This window comes from Bactrocera neohumeralis, unplaced genomic scaffold (genome assembly GCF_024586455.1).
Source record: "Bactrocera neohumeralis isolate Rockhampton unplaced genomic scaffold, APGP_CSIRO_Bneo_wtdbg2-racon-allhic-juicebox.fasta_v2 ctg584, whole genome shotgun sequence".
NCBI lineage: Eukaryota > Metazoa > Arthropoda > Insecta > Diptera > Tephritidae > Bactrocera > Bactrocera neohumeralis.
In genome coordinates, this window is record NW_026092739.1 from 208,147 (window position 1) to 225,424 (window position 17,278).

A 17,278-nucleotide genomic window follows, 5' to 3' on the forward strand; every position below is an offset into this window, starting at 1 on the left:
TAGACATTATGATGTTCTTCAATATTGTTGTACATTATTTTGTTCTATCGCTAATATTTTCGGCAGCGCATTCGGCGAAAGACATTTTAATAGCGGGATTCTGTAACCAGTCTCTAGTCTCTATTTGAGACATTCTGAGGTAAAGTCTCAATTTGTGACTAGTTGCTATTCACTAAACAGTCTCTAGAGTTAGTCTCAAAATATTGCCTCAAATTTGAGACCTGGTAGTTAGCAGGTCACAAAACTAAAAAGAACTCTTGTCTGCCATTTTGAATATACTGAATAGAGATCATCATAGATATTAATGGATTGACGTTTTTTTATATTTTGTAAGAAACTTAAACACGAAAAGGTTAAAAATAAATCAATTTTACATAAATTTCGTAAATATTATGAAACAAAGTGAACAAATATTTTTATTTTTATTAATAATTATGTTTTTTGACTATGTTATAGAGAATTTAATATTTGTTATCGACATATTTATTTTCATTCAAGTGTAAAAACATCTCTGAATAATGAAATGTAATAGATTTTGTGACTGTCACTTACAGAATAGCAAAATCGTCTCAAGTCTCAAAAATTGTCTCTAGCTAAAAATCTCACATGTAGAGATTTAAGACTGTGTCACAGTACAGAATCGCACGGTAAGACTCCTTTTTCTACACCTTCGGTTACATTGTTCAAATTTTACCAAGGATCCCTAATATTTTTCAAAATGATATGTTGCCTATGTTAAATCGGAAGAATGTAGCATTCTATTGGTGAAAGAATTTTTTAAATCGGCCCAGTACTTTTTGAGCCTATTCAATACAAACAAACAAATAGGTACAAATCTTTCCTCTTTATAATATTAGTATAGATATATGTATGTATATCAGAAATTTTGTTGCTACGGAGTACTAAATGAAAACCCTGATATATATAGTATATAAATGATCAGGACGACGAAATGAGTTGTAGTTCGGATATACAGTATATGTAGTATGTCTGCCCGTCCGTCTGTGCAAGAAGTTACTTGATTAAAAATTGAGATATCGTAATGAAACTTAGTACACGTGTTCCCAGACAAAATATGGAGGATGAGTTCGTAGAACTGTATCGTAGCAGGAAAGGCCCCTGTGGGCTAAGACTTTTGAAAACAGGGTCGTGGCCCCGTCCCTTAAGGCGTTTAGTGACATAAACTAGCTACCATAATTCGACCCTGATTTGCAAAATAAATATTTATTGCTTTAAATCTTAATCATTGCTTAAGTAACTGAAATTTTTTTACATGTTATCACTTATCATGCCGCTTTAGATAATGAGATCAAAGAAAATCATGCGCTTATCTCGTTTTAGTTCCAGTTATTTTATGGAACACCCGACGAATTTAAATAAAAATAAATTTTGAGAGTAATAAAGATTTATTTTATAGATTTTTAAACATTGAGCGCTTTTGGCAATAATAGAGGCAAAGCAAGAAAAATTAAAAAAGTTGAAACACCAAATATTATAATTTAATAAAATCCATATAATTTTTAGTTATTAGCCCTTATCTTCAAATGGCGTAGTTACAGCTGTCGTAGTCGTTAGTCTTTGAATTATATCAATTTCAGTAAAACAACTTTTGTAATTCGAAAAAGTTGATCAAAAGAAATTTCACTTGCAAAAACTTGGTTTGATGACGTGCTTCCGGACAATGCCCCCGGAAAATCAATTATCAATGTTTGTTGAGCTAAATTTAAACGTTATGAAATGAACATCGATGACGTTGAACAAGTGGGCGCCAAAAGGATGTTGTTGATGAAAATATGAAAAAAGTCACCAAAATAATTTGGAATAATCGTAAATTAAGTTGTTGGAGATAGTAGACACTCTAAAGATATCAACAGAATATGTACATCATATCCCTCAGTGGTGCGCGCTTGGGATTTAATTTTGTAGATGTTCAAGCATAATAAGCTCAAGTTTGGGCTCTATTATTTCACTTCGAAATCGACTGGCAAGGTTATGACGTTTACATTTTAGGATACGCATGAAAAAATTTTTATTAACTACCTTCAAAAAGAAAGGACCATCAACAGCGATTATTACATAGCCTTTTTTGGCCGTTTTAAGAACGAAATCGTCGAAAAATGGCCGCATTTGAAAAGAAAGTGCTGTTTCAGCGAGGCAAATGTCAGTGAAAATGAAAGCAAACATATTTGAATTGCTTCCGCTTTCATCATATTCTCCATATCTGCTCCCCAGTGTCTGTTTCCTGTTCTCAGGTATCAAAGGAAAGATCGCTAGGAAAAGGACAAATTTCACTTCAAAAATGGTATCAAAAAGTTGGACGGTCGCTAAAATTAGTCTCCTATACCATTGAAAGGAACTATGTTGAATAAAAAAACGAATTTTGTCATTATTACGTAGGTTGCTATATATATTTCTGGCCTAATAATGTAAATAAGCATATTTATCAACGAAAATGTTTTTTTTTATTTTTTTTTTTTTTTTTTTTTTTTTTTTTTTTGTCGATTGCTGTTTTGTTTCGGGCTCATACGCATAGATCCATGATTCGTCACCTGTGACGATCTTATAAACGTCTTTTAAAGCACCGCGATCGTATTTTTTCAGCATTTCTTTACACCAATCCACACGAGCCTTTTTTTGAGCGATTGTCAAATTGTGCGGGATCCAACGAGAACAAACCTTTTTTACGGCCAGGTGTTCATGCAATATCGAATGTATACTGGTGGGAGAAATGCATAGGCATGCCTCTATCTGAAGGTATGTTACATGACGGTCTTGCATTATCAGTTCACGTACGGCATCGATGTTTTCTGGCACAACGGCTGTTTTTGGACGACCTTCACGGAATTCGCCTTTGAGCGAGCGTCGGCCACGATTGAATTCGTTGTACCAGTTTTTCACAGTGCTATAGGATGGTGCTTCATAGCCATACAAAGATTTTAGTTCATCGATGCACTCTTGTCGTTATAATCCACGTCGAAAGTTGTGAAAAATGATCGCACGAAAATGTTCACGAGTTAATTCCATTTTTTGGCCGAGATGAATTTTTTAATTCTCTGTAAATAAAACAATTCACGATTAAATGACAAAACGTTCTGAGTGATGTTATGCTAAAAAATGTCAAACTTTCCAATGGAAATGTCAGATTGCACCTGGCAACGCTTAGTGTTGCCCTAGGCCAGAATATGTATAGCAGCCCTCGTATGGTAGGCAGGGAATCTGTCAAAGAAATGCTAACGGAACATATGTATATCTTCTTGCATCTTCCAATGATTAAAGCAGAACCAATACTTTCAGGTATTGCAAAATGTTAACATGAATGGAGAACATATATTGAAGGTCATGTACTCACTTAGTTTTACTAATATGTTTTAATCGCGTAAACGAAAAATTTAACACAAGAGGCTAAATTTAATAACTTCAATTAATTTCAAGAAAACTTGTTTATTTAATTTCATTAAAATATCACACATTTTGATCAACATGAAGGTAATTAGAAGACGGAATTTATTATATGGGATATGGGGCAAAGAAAGGGACGGGCTGATTTCATTAATTTTGACAATGCTCAGGTATTCTTGCAAACATATTTTGAAGCAATTTTATATATAAACAAGTAAGGAAATGATTGAGTGCAACCGAACATTTAAATAGGTATATGTGTGCTCAGGAAAGTATTAACCATATTCAGTCCATTTTTGATACACAGAATAACTATTGTCAGGAAAGGATTCTGTCTGAGTTTCAATTGTATATCTTACAAATTGGCCGATATTTTCGGTCAAACTCAACTGTAGATACTAGGGTGCAGATATGCGGTACCTAGGGCTTGAACAGTTGCAATTATTGCGGGGCCACGCTCGTTTTTCCTAAATGTTTGGCCCACCGGTGAACTTTCCATTGCGATTGCCTATGCAAAATTATCGTCCTGTATTTTAATTTAGTGCTTAGTTTTGGCTCTTAGAGGTTTTCGTTCAATGGCATTTTGACGGTGTGGCAGTGGTCGGATTATTTTTCATATGAACGAATCCACCAATCTTTTGCAATACGAATGTGAAAATTATTATCAGTTCTTAAGTAAATTAAATGTTTGCGTGCAATTTGTCTTTGTTCAAAAATAATTATTTTTTTTTTACCTTTTCCTAGGTGGCATTCAGAAAAATATGGAGAAGAAATTTACGATTTGTAAAATATCTATAATTCTGTTGATATTATTTCGAGAGTTTGGAGTCATTCACTGCAACAGTTTGGACGATCCACCCATGGGTACGCAATTTACTACATTTGATTTGCATAATACTATTATCTTATGTTATACTAGTTCATAAAATATTAGACCTAGGTAAGAAGGTATGACCGACTTCGAAAACGTATAGTACTACTGTAAAGTGTCACTTGGACGTTATGGAACAATTTTACCTCAAAATTTACTTTCACAAATAAGCTGGTTTGTTATTAAGATAAAATGTGATACATTTAAAGCAAAAAGTTCAGTTTAACTTCGTAATTTTAACCACAAATAGATTCACAAACGTCATTCAAATACATATTATATATAGGAACATGTTTAATATTCTTACCATCAAAAGTAAATTTTTTTCCAGAATCACTGAAATAATAATACATACAAAGTCTGTCGCAAAAGAAGCAGGACTGTTAAAAAAACAACAAAAAATTAATATTTTTCAAAAGTGATATTTTTATACTCTCGCAACAAAGTTGCTAAGGAGAGTATTATAGTTTTGTTCACATAACGGTTGTTTGTAAGTCCTAAAACTAAAAGCATATAGGGTTATATATACCAGTGATCTTAGAGTTGAAATCCGGATGTCTGTCTGTCCGTCCGCCCGTGCAAGCTGTAACTTGAGTAAAAATTGAGATATCATGATGCAACTTGGTACACGTATTTCTTGGCTCCATAAGAAGGTTAAGTTCGAAGATGGGCAAAATCGGCCAACTGCCACGCCCACAAAATGGCGAAAATCGAAAACCTATAAAGTGTCATAACTAAGCCATAAATAAAGATATTAAAGTGAAATTTGGCACAAAGGATCGCATTAGGGAATATTTGGACGCAATTGTTTTCGTGGCCCCGCCCCTACTAAGTTTTTTGTACATATCTCGGAAACTACTATAGCTATGTCTACAGAGTCGTTTTCTTCAGGCATTTCCATATACAGTTCAAAAATGGAATAAATCGGATAATAACCACGCCCACCTCCCATACAAAGGTTATGTTAAAAATCACTAAAAGTGCGTTAACCGACTAACAAAAAACGTCAGAAACACTAAATTTTACAGAAGAAATTGCAAAAGGAAGCTGCATCCAGGCTTTTTTTAAAAATTGAAAATGGCCGTGGCGTCGCCCACTTATGAACCAAAAACCATATCTCAGGAACTACTAGACCGATTTCAATGAAATTCGGTATATAATATTTTCTTAACACCCTGATGACATGTACGAAATATGGGTGAAATCGGTTCACAACCACGACTTCTTCCAATATAACGCTATTTTGAATCCCATCTGATGCCTTCTCTGTATAATATGCGTGACAAAATACGCTTCATAACACCGACAAGGTAAAATACAGAATTAATCTTTTGGCCAGGTGAGACGAACTCTCGGTGTACAATACCCTCGGAATCGTAAAAACAAATCAGCATAGTCTTTATTTTTGACTTCGGAAGACGACCGACTTCTGATCGTCACAGAGATCCTCACGACCTTCTTGGAATCGCTTTAACCACTCATGCATATTACTACGGGAGAGGCACTGATCACCATAAACTTTTTTCATCATTTGAAATGTTTCAGTAAACGTTTTCCCAAGTTTAAAACAAAATTTAATATTTGCTCTTTGCATTTTACGACCGATGCCCAAAAGCAGCTGTCACTTTTTGATCGATAGCTTCGATTGTGTTTATCTAATTGTCTTAAATTAAACAATTATTTTTGCGAAATGTCAACAAGAGATCAAACTTTTTATTTCATATACCCACCAATAGGTGGCGCCACAAGAAACAGTTATATTTAAAAAGTTCTGTTTCCTTTGCGACAGACCTTGTAGATGCAACATATTATAAGCTATTGATAGACAATTTTCTCATAAAACTACATCATTGGACGTTTAGAATTATATTTTTTCAAACGACAGGTACAGGTATTACTAACACTTCCTGTGTTCGTAGCTAGTGGAGAACGCTGTTTCCCCTATTGCATTTTATCAAAACCTACCTTTTTTATGGATATGCCATTATCCCACATACAATTTTCGCAGTGCATGCAGAAAGCAGGTTCCACATGCTTGAATTTCTACAAATAGCTTCTGAAGCAGCCGTGGCTAAATAGAAACTGCGTAAGGTGGTAGTTCACATCACCATGATCCCGCGTAACCCAGTCTCAAATAGTGGGTCTACCCTCCTTTCGTTGAGGTATTCCATCTTTCCTGCCATTTATGGAGGTACTTTTCATCGATTTTTGCCAGTTCTTGTTTATATTGGCTAGGTGATATGTTGGCCCTCATGTTCCGACTGATGAGCAACGCTCTGCTGCTATGTCTATGAAGAGTCTTCTTGATAGAAGATGGATTGCATCATCCGGTACTGTTCTGAATGCGCAGCAAGTTCTTAATGACGCCAGTCTGTGTACCGAAGTAAATCCTTTCATGTATGGGTTATGTCTAGTAGCAGATAACCAATTCATATCTCAATTGTTCCCACTCTTTTATGACTACTCATTAAAACCACCCCCGTTTTGTGAGCAGCTAGTTGTAAGCCAACATTACAGTTTTTCCTCGCCTCGTATATCCAACTACCTTTACCGCATCCGGCATCGCGACTCTCAGAACACCATTGTACATTACGTTCCAGAGTAGAGGGCCGAGAACTGACACCGCCTGTAATTTTGTACGCTTCAGGTTCAGGTAGGTAGGTAGGTAGGAGTGCAGCCCTGTTGTCTTTCGGGCTCAATTAGCACTTGCTGTGCTATTTTAATGCACTATTCGTAGAATAGTGTGTCGGATCTGGGATAGGGCTGGACATTCACAGAGAAAGTGGAAAAGTGTTTCCTTGTTCCCTGCTATTCCGCAGCCTCGGCAGATGTTGTTGTAGGGCATACCCATTTTGGACGCATGTTCTCCAAATGGCCAGTGCCCTGTTATGGTAGCTGTTACTTTGCAGAAATTTTTCCTCTTCTTCTTAATTGGCGTAGACACCGCTTACGCGATTATAGCCGAGTTAACAACAGCGCGCCAGTCGTTTCTTCTTTTCGCTGCGTGGCGCCAATTGGATATTCCAAGCGAAGCCAGGTCCTTCTCTACTTGGTCCTTCCAACGGAGTGGAAGTCTTCCTCTTCCTCTGCTTCCCCACGGCGGGTACAGCGTCGAATACTTTCAGAGCTGGAGTGTTTTCGTTCATGACCTAGCCAGCGTAGCCGCTGTCTTTTAATTCGCTGAACTACATAGGTCAAAATATTATATATAAAAATAAATTGAGTTTTTTGTCTGTTCGTTAAAGCTGGAATATGTTCTATCCGCAAAAATTGGGCTCTTGGTTAACTAGTGCAAGACGCCTCATTGATTATGTGGGATGAATGCACCATGAGCCATAAAGCACATATAGAGGTCATAGACAGAACATTAAAAGACCTTAGAAACTCCTTTGCTCTTATGGGCGGGATAACATTTGCATTCGCTGCAGAGTTATGACAGACTCGCCCTGTCATTAACAGAGGTACGCGAGCAGATGTCATCGTCGCCCTTCGATTGAAAATATAAAATTACGGACGAATGTGAAAGCTCATCTTCATGGAATCACTGATGGTGATTTTTCACAGCAACTGCTTAAACTTGGGAAAGGAATTTTTCCCACTCCAAATTTAAGAAGTAATTGTAATATTCTTTTGGATGAGTGCCTAGGCCAAATAATACATAGTTTAGACATTTTAAAAGATGCAGTATTATACTATATACCCTGACATCGAGAATTTGCACGAAAAGGAATTTCATTGGTTATGTTTTAGGGCAATAGTGTCACCCAGGAATGATAGTGTTAACGAAATAAACGATTAATTATTCAAAAAGTTCCCGGACAAATAAAAAAAACAAATCGATAGACACCGTGACTAATATCGAAGATGCAGTCTATAATCCCCAGGAGTTTGTAAATTCATTAAACTCTACTGGACTACCACAAATCGATAGACACCGTGACTAATATCGAAGATGCAGTCTATAATCCCTTTAAAAATTGGAATGCCAATTATGCTTTTGAGGAATTTAAATCCTCCAAGCTTGTACAACGGGACGAGGCTGATTATTAAGGAATTGAAGGCCAATTTAACCTTAGCAACCATTATCAGCAGCCCAGCAGCTGCTCAACTAGATCATATATCAAGAATTCCGATGATCCCACGGCTTCAATTTCCAGTGAAAACATATTTCGCTCTTACTATAATACAAACAAGTCCCAAGGCCAAACTTTCGAATTAGTAGGCATTGAAATACGAAAATAATGTTTTACTAATGACCAACTGTATGTTGGTCTATCGTTGGTCGGAAGTCCTGAAAATAAATTTATATTGCTGCCACAAAATAAATTAACATCAAATATCGTTTATAGGGAAGCATTGACTCAATAAATTATTTTTCAGGAGCATAGAAGGTAAAATTTATAGTAAAGGCCTTTTTCCAAAAATTAAAAAAATAATAATGCAAAAAAATATACTCTCATGTTCGAATTTCCTTCAGAGAGTATGTGTGGGAGAGTGTGTACATTAGCTTTATTCTCACTCAAGAAAGATCTTTACTTTTCCCCCACCAGTGGTAAGAATTTAAAGATTCTTTGTTGAGTACAATGTTTGATCTTACAAATCAAACAAATCTATTATTAATTGAAATTTAATTCTGTTATATTTTATAATAATCTGAAGGCTTAGATTAACTTTTGTATTTGTTTATTATTTGTACATTTGCGATAACAAAATACTCCATTTTAATGTATTCCAAATACATACATTGTTTTTATTTTAGATGATTTTCTTATTCTGAATAACACTTATTCTGAAAAGATTACTTTTTTCGTAAACGACACAGAAAAGTATGAAATTGTGGGCGTCAAATGTACACTGATGGGTGCAGTGACTATTGATTACGACGGAAAAGATACATGGTAAGTACATTTAATTGGCCTATTAATGGTTTTACGCATGTTGACAAAAATTATCAATTATATTTATTATTGAAAAAAAATATCACATCAAACTATATTTGCCTAATTTCTGGCTGCATAATACATACATATATAGTATTAAATTATTAAATAATTTATATTAGGAGAATATTTATTATAAGATTGTGGATTACAAGCGTATACAAATCTATATGCCAATATTGCAATATATGAAAACTGTATACTCTTGCAGCTTGGAAGAATCGAAACCGTAAGGTGCAGAGCGTCAACCAAAGGATCAGAATCCAAGCACCAAATATATATACTTATATATATATATATACATATACATATATATATATATATGCCGTCGAAACAGCACGTTTCCTGGGCCTCCCGATAGATGACGTCGACGACAACACAGATAACCCTTACCGTCCTAACGAGCAACAACAAAAACTTTGTTTGCTTGTTTGTTTCGTTCCCACGACTGTCGAGTCTGCGTAACCGCAACGGACCCGGATTTTTATCCGGCCAATTTTCATTGAGATAACTCACATTATAAACTTTCCCTCACGTTATAAAGTCACTTGGAAGTTCCCAAATCGTTGTTTTAGGTATATGGGAGCTAAGGGAAGTATTCGAACGCATTTTCGACACATTTGTCAGGAAAAGATTATCCCTGAACTCCAATTAAATATCGCACACATTGCTAGAGTTCCAGGAGTTTGTGGCAGTAAGTCTTCATTCGGTAGATATGCTGACTTTAATTGATCTAGAGAATTATTTTCTAGTTTTCTTTTTATTTCAATTTTGTAATACTTTTCCACTTGACTCTGACTGCGTTTTAATTTGGCTGTCGTGTGTGGAAAATTCTTGAATTTGTGTAGATTAATTCTACCGGTAATCGTCTTGTTTGTAGGGTTCATAATACATAAAATTACGGACTTGAAATTTCGGGGCCATCATTCTACTGGTTATTATACCGGTTTGCTTGTTAGTGATATGGTGTTGTCTTCAGGTGCGTTATGCTAAGCGACGTTGTTAGCTTTGTAAATAACGATCTGATGTAATGACGGCTGGAACTCCAAATCTTGCGGTCCAATTGGCGATGAGAGCTTTTGCGATAGTTAATGCTGTCATATCGGGTATAGGTATAGCTTCTGGCCATCTCGAGAAACGTTCGATGTTTGTTGGACAATAACGGTTGTAAGTGCATGTAAGAGAAATGGACCTACAACGTCGACATTAATGTGATCGAATAGCGAGTCTCCCGACTTGTACTGTTTAAAAGGCGTAAATGTAAGTCGAATGATTTTTGCCTTTTGGCTTTGTTCGCAAGCTCTTGTGAATGCAATTCTGTCGTTGTGAGTTCCAGGCCAAGGTCTAACTGTAACGCTACTGCTTGAGTTCCATATCCCGTGAGTAGCTCGTAACGCTTCAGAATGCAACTTCTTTGTGATGAATGGTCTTATGTTTCCGGACGATGCGTCGCACACTATTTGGTTGTCGCAACCGGGTATTGTGAATAATTTTGGCTGAAGCGATGAGGTAACGTTATTTTGGCGTAGAAACTAGAGGTTTAGATCGACTTGTTGGTCCTCGCCGAGATTTTTGTAGTCTATTCTGGTTATTTGGATTTGCGCAATTCTTCGAAGCTGTCAGCTATTACAATCTCTTTCCCTTTAACGTAGCGAATTTCTGTAGTTATCTGGGAAATGTAATCAAGCATATGAGCTTGTCGGTTGGAGCACTTTTCGGGATTCTTTTGGAATGCGTAAATTAGTGGTTTGTGATCGCTGTAGATGAGTCAGATGCGTCATTCTAGCATGTATTAAAATGACGAACAGCTATAAGTATTATTGAAGTTTTTTTAAAGTAAGCTAAGGGCTCGACGTTTCTATTCGTTACAGCTCCTGCAGCTTTGTTCAAAGCGTCGACCCATAATGACAACTCGACGTTCTTCGAAGGATGTGCTAAAAGGAGGCATTCGAAAGCTGAGTTTTACATTGTTCGGAATCTGTTGTCGAAATTTCCATCCAGTGGAGTTTAGAACGATTGTTCTTTTTGTTTCCGAAATACATGGCTAACAGAGGTATTTGCGATTGCATGTGAGATATATCGTCTGTAAAATTTATTGTGGTTAAGAATCGTTTGAGACCATTGCCTGTAGTTGGTTTGTCGATACCTTTGATAGCTTGTACGCGTTGTTTCAGCGATCGTACGCCTTTTGCTGATACAGTGTGTCGTAAGACTGGCATTTCGGATTTTTCAAGGACTGACTTTATAGCATTGAATCTTAGGTTATGTTTTTGTAGGATGATGAATCTGTGTAGCATATTTCATCCATGTATGGAATTGCAAACTCTAGTACTCGTAGGACATCGTGTATGAGTCTTTGTAGTGTCTGCGGTGCGTTGCGAAAACCGAAGGGCATAAACATAAATTCAAAGAGGCCAAAAAGCGTAATTACAGCTGTTTTCGGAACATCCTCTGAATTCACGGGAACTTGGTGGAAGGCTTTTGCAGATCGATCTTGGAAAAGATCGTCTTACGTTTTAAATTACAATTGAAATGCTGTAGATATGGAATTGGATATCGGTCTGGATCTTTTCCACTATTGTGGGCTTTGAAATTTCCACAAGGTCGCCTTCTGCTTTCATTACCATGTAAAGAGGGCTCATTACTCAAATTGATTAGACTTTTGAATTATATCGGGTGATGTTTCGATGCTGCGAGCTTTTCTTTTTTAAGTCAACCAACAGTCAATAGTGACCTATAAAGCCGGCTGCAATAATTCCGCTCGTAACGTGGGTGAAAAGGAAGTTTCAGGGGAGATTCTCCGCCTATGACTAAATTGATTTTAAGAGCAGTTCGCCGAATACGGTAATTAGGGTGCTGTTTGCCGCAAATAATTTAACTGTTGATGGCTTCATATTGTTATTTCGAGTGGTTTTGGGAATTGCCGATGCGTCTGTCCCGTCCTCTATTAAAAATACGTATTGAGAAAGTCGGTGAACGAGTTTGAAGCAGTGTGTAACTGCAGGAGTTCCGTTACCGATGGGCGCTGCAGTTTTCGTTTCGAATAGTCTTTCGCTTGTTATTATAAGAACAGCCCGAAATTTATGGTGACACCAGCATAATTGGTTTGCCAGTGCGCACTCCTGACGTGTGTTTCGGCCTTGTCTCGGCTGAGTCTTCGTGGTCGGTGCTTTTTCATGGATTCTCTTTGCCTCGTCAATTCGGCGATTTCCTTTCTTACTTCCTCTAGCGTGGTCTATTCCGTGTTTGTTTGCGTGGGGAGCTAAATTAGCTACCATGCTAATTTGTTGAAAATTCATGGAGTTCGCGATGGTGTCTGCAGTAACAATTTTATCTGCTACGTCACCCTTTGATGCGATCACAGACGCTTGAGCGTGAAGAGGTAGACGCGAAGCTCAGATGCCGATGATTAAGCATTTTTTTCCAAAAATTTCAGAATTACTTTGTTAATAGTGTATGTCTGTAATAATAAAAAATTCTAAGAAAAAAATTGTTGAATAAATGCAGTTTTTTACCCGAGGAAACCCATGTAACCCCCGAATTGTGATATCTTACTTATTGGCCAATCTAAAAGTTATAAAGGGAAAGTTTGAAATTTTTATATACTTCTAGCAAATCTACATATCGTCACCTGAAATGCAAAATAACGTATCATCAAAAAAACGGTTCGAAATTGAATGTCTTATTTGATTACGAATTTTATACTTCAATTACATAAATAATACTACATGATGTTCAACATTTTCTGGTTCTCCAATCAAATATAAACTAGTTTTAACTAATATTAAAATTCTGTTTCACTCATGTTCCATTTTATTTCGTGTTTCATTCATGTCACTGTAAATTTCCGAAAATGTTGTTACGTTATTTTGCATTTCAGGTGACGATATGTACATATGTATGTATGTATATATAATATAGTATATAACAATGAATCGCAAAATGTGTTGCTAAGCGCATAACTCAACAACGCCTGGACCAATTTTGCCAATTCTTTTTTTAAAATGTTCGTTGAGGTTCAAGGATGGTTTTATGGCAATTCGAATAATTGCCGGAAAACCCCTAAAAACAGCCCTTCTTTTCCCCATACAAACATTACAATAAAAATGAATGTTTGTTTTTTAGTAAAGCTAAGAGAACGGCTGCACCAATCTTGATGAAATTTTCAGAGGTTGTTCGTTGTGGATCGGGGAAGGTTTAGAAATAAAAATACCTTATACTTTTCATGAGGAAAAGTCGGAAAATTGGATAATTCCAAAAAGTAACTTTTTTCCATACATATGTACATACATACATATGTACATATTTTTTTCAGTTTTTGTTTGTTTAGTTTTTCAATATTTTGATTTGTAAATTATTTGAATCGTTCAATTTCTGTCGCTTGCTTTTTTATTTCGGCTATTAAAAAAAAAATTATTGAAAATTATTCAGTGAAAACTTTATGTGTGTTTCACACAAAGTGATCAATTGCGAAGAGGTCGCCGTAATATCGGTCGGCGTTCTTTTTGCCATCAATGTATGACAGCCCAAGGCAAAGCAAGAAGTACTCCCAGGATGCGGAGACATACGTGCGGAATTATGGAACGCGGTCAATCACCAAGCGATCGTCACGATGTCACAGCACGACTTTTCAAACAACGGTTACGATGTTTGATGGACTTTATCTTGAAGTAACGTATATGTGGTGCTGTTAGATGCTTGATGTACTCTGTTGAGTGGCAAAAGAGTGGCACACATTTCTTTTTGGATGGTGGTTACACCAGATCAAATTCAGAGACAGCTCCTGAATTATAGGAAGTGATGAAAACCAATATGGTTCATGGACCTTTTCTTTGCAATTCATGAACGTTTTCCGACTGTTGTGCGTCTCGCAGTTAATTTGGAGAATGGCCAAAGAGTGTATTTCAACCCAGAGAATACAGTACAGCCAGTGGAAATACCGCCAGCAACAAAATTAACATTGACGAGTTTTTTCTCAACTTTCGTCAGTGATCCGTTTGTGAGAACATTGCTCCATTGGGAAATACATCGTCGAAGAAATAGTTGCGCAGGCAACGCAACTACCACTGTTTTACAATTTTTAAAAAATTAGTAAAATTTTACACTTTTTTTGATATTTTCTTAGTTTAACTAGAAGATAAACTATTAAAAAATATGAATCTCTTGGAATTTTTTGTTTCCGATATAAATTGCGATCTGCATTCTGCCCGCCGTCCGAAAAATGCACATGCGAGATGCATCGGGCAATTGCTTCCCAAAGGCAGAATATCAAAGATTTCGTATCCAAAAAATTTGTGAAAAGTGTTCAAATATATAACGATAAAGCCAAGAAATTTCGCTTGAATCAATTAATTTTTTCCCCCCCAAAAAAATCCTCAAAAAAATCGATTTTTTGAAGCCTCTAAAGCAGGCTTCCCCCTTAACACTTTAACACTTGCCATTGTTCGTTCGCGATCTTCACTGTTCGGCGACACGAGAGAAATGAGATTTTGTGCGCACACAACGCCATACACGACACACATGTGCGCACACCAATCGTAAAAAATCAAACATTTTCGCGAACATGGATCGGTACGCGCACAAGCCCATACACGAGTAAACCGCATGCGCACACATACCGATCGAACGCACATGGGTGTCGTGTATGCCCACGTTTAACGATATGCGCGCACTGCGTTTATGTTCGGTTGCATCCGAACTTAGCCCGCGTACCAAGTTAAGATATATTTCAACTTTTACAACTAATTAAATTAAAATCAAAGTAACTGAAATTAGTTATGAACATACATATGTGATATAAACTCAATCAAAGCTAAATTGAATGTATGGGGGATATGAGGAAAACGTCAATCAAATAAGAAGAGATCCCAATTTCATTTTAAAATTATGAGAACAATGAGTCCTATCAGTTTTAAAAATGTTCGGTAAAAATGTAGCCATCCTTTGATTAAACGACAATGATAAAATTACAATTACATTGCCCGTTTAATTCTCGCAATTGTATTTATATATTGTGTTTGACGAAACGATTCTATACCAATCGAAAACTCAAATGTTTTATACCATGTTCAGACCGACACTTAATCACACGATTTCGGCTGTTGAGTGGTTTATCCCACTAATCTTATAGATTTATCAAGATTTCGCCATACAAAAATGACAGTTCAAAATCACTTCATCGGAGTGATTTGAAACTGATCCACGCTAAACGCTCTCTGTGCGACTCTGATTTTGCGCCATCTACTTGACTGCATTGGAAATCTATTACATTATCACAGCTGATTTAGACACTACAAAAAGGAAAAAATGTAAACAAACAAATTTTTATTAGAGCAATGAATCTAATTTCTGCTGAAAATCGGCTTCCCAAATGAAAAAATGCGCCCATTGTTTCCATTATATGGAAAATATTTAAAAGAATACGGTTTTTATTACAAAATACTATATGGCAATGTTTTCTTTTGATAAATATTGAGCGATGTAAATTCTTGAATGGCAAAAACAGCTGTTTTTAATCTTTTCAACACTGTTGGGTTATGAAATGCTTAAATGTAATCTAATCTTTTAAATTTTCGGTCTGAACATGGTATTACATACATATGGCTACTTTTAACAGCACAGACAGACAGACGGACCAACAGCCAACCATTCGAATCGTCAAGTTGGGTAGGGTGTGAACCGAAAACTTTGCTGAATTTTTTTGTGGAAATATTCTTGAGGTGAGCTTTCAACATGTGTAAAATATTTCCTAATTTCTACCCTAAAATATTCCCTTTAGTGTTAGAACGTGGCAATTAAATAAATATTTATTTATATTTATTAAAACTTGGTTTTATTTTCTACAATTACAATATATATTATTTACATTTATTCTAGCTATGACCTTATGCCATGCAATAATTATGTTGCCACAGTTTCAATCAAGTCTTTAATTATCGAAGATGGTGAGATTATTGAGCGAACACTTTACACAAGTACGGAATATTCAGGTAATTACTACTAGTTCGAAAAAATAAATTCCTATTACAAAATTTAGCACTGAGCCTGTTTACATCTACATATATACATACATATCTATAGACCTGTGTTTAGATATTGATCTGAAATTTTGCCCTTTATCCCAGAGAAGCTGTTCATTGGTGGAAACCGCTGATCTACAGCATATAACTGCCATTCAAACTAAATCGAGATAAAGATCTTTGGTTTTCCAATAAAAGTGCTATGATTTTTTTTTTTAATAAAAACACTAATTTTTAAGGAAATTAAAAAGTTTTTTATCTAAAGCGAAGTACAATCGATACAATTAAGTTCTGAAGACAACATCATTCAAATGGCCTCCACGTTTTCTTTTTCAGGAACGAACTCTATTAAATTAAGTCGTATGTGATGAATATTTACATTCATTAAGGTATTTTTTCTACATGATCAAGCTGATAACCATTACTATACGGATAAGGTATTACACTATTAATGATATAAACTATTGTTTGTGTTAGTCCAGGTTAATGTTACTTGTCGTAATTAAGTAATTTTGCGTTAAATGATCCCAGTCGGGACAGTTGCATTCCCATTGCAATATCTTCTATAAATTCAGTAAATTGGATTAGTTCATATAATAGCTGTTACTTTATTATTTTGTTTATTTTCAAATTCTTTAATCTTTTCCATAGCACTGTTGAATATCTGGATTACGTCGTTCATCCACAATGTTTAGTTTGTGGAATATTGGTGTAGTTGATTACTTTAGTGTTGAAATAATTGGTTATGTTGTCAATATCAGTAAGGTTGATTCGAAGACATTGATGTTGGTATTCTGACGGAATTTTTATTGATTTGTCGGAAAATAGGTGTATCGATAGCTGAGCTTGGCATAATTTCATACAAGTTAGGAGGAGTATTATGACTTACCAGAGACTAGGAATTTGATTAATATTTTTTTGTTTCTTGAATTCGGTCTTATAGTAATGTGTTTCTCTATTTCTGTTAGTAATTTTGTAATGATCGTCGTCAGTTTGTTTGACGTTCTTTGTTAGTTTAAATGGGTTTTTAAACCTTCCCTTTTGTAACG

At 35.8% G+C, this 17,278-nt stretch overlaps 1 protein-coding gene across 1 annotated transcript in view; it reads left to right on the forward strand.

Annotated features, from left to right (window-relative positions):
- Window positions 1-16,213, forward strand: part of LOC126767381 (uncharacterized) — a 36,094-nt gene extending 19,881 nt beyond the window's left edge. The window contains exons 2-4 of the mRNA XM_050484915.1: window positions 4,144-4,263; window positions 9,030-9,168; window positions 16,087-16,213. Coding sequence (XP_050340872.1) covers window positions 4,161-4,263; window positions 9,030-9,168; window positions 16,087-16,213 — 369 coding nt within the window. The 5' untranslated portion in view covers window positions 4,144-4,160. The remainder of the gene's footprint in view (window positions 1-4,143; window positions 4,264-9,029; window positions 9,169-16,086) is intronic.
- Window positions 16,214-17,278: the final 1,065 nt, after the last annotated feature.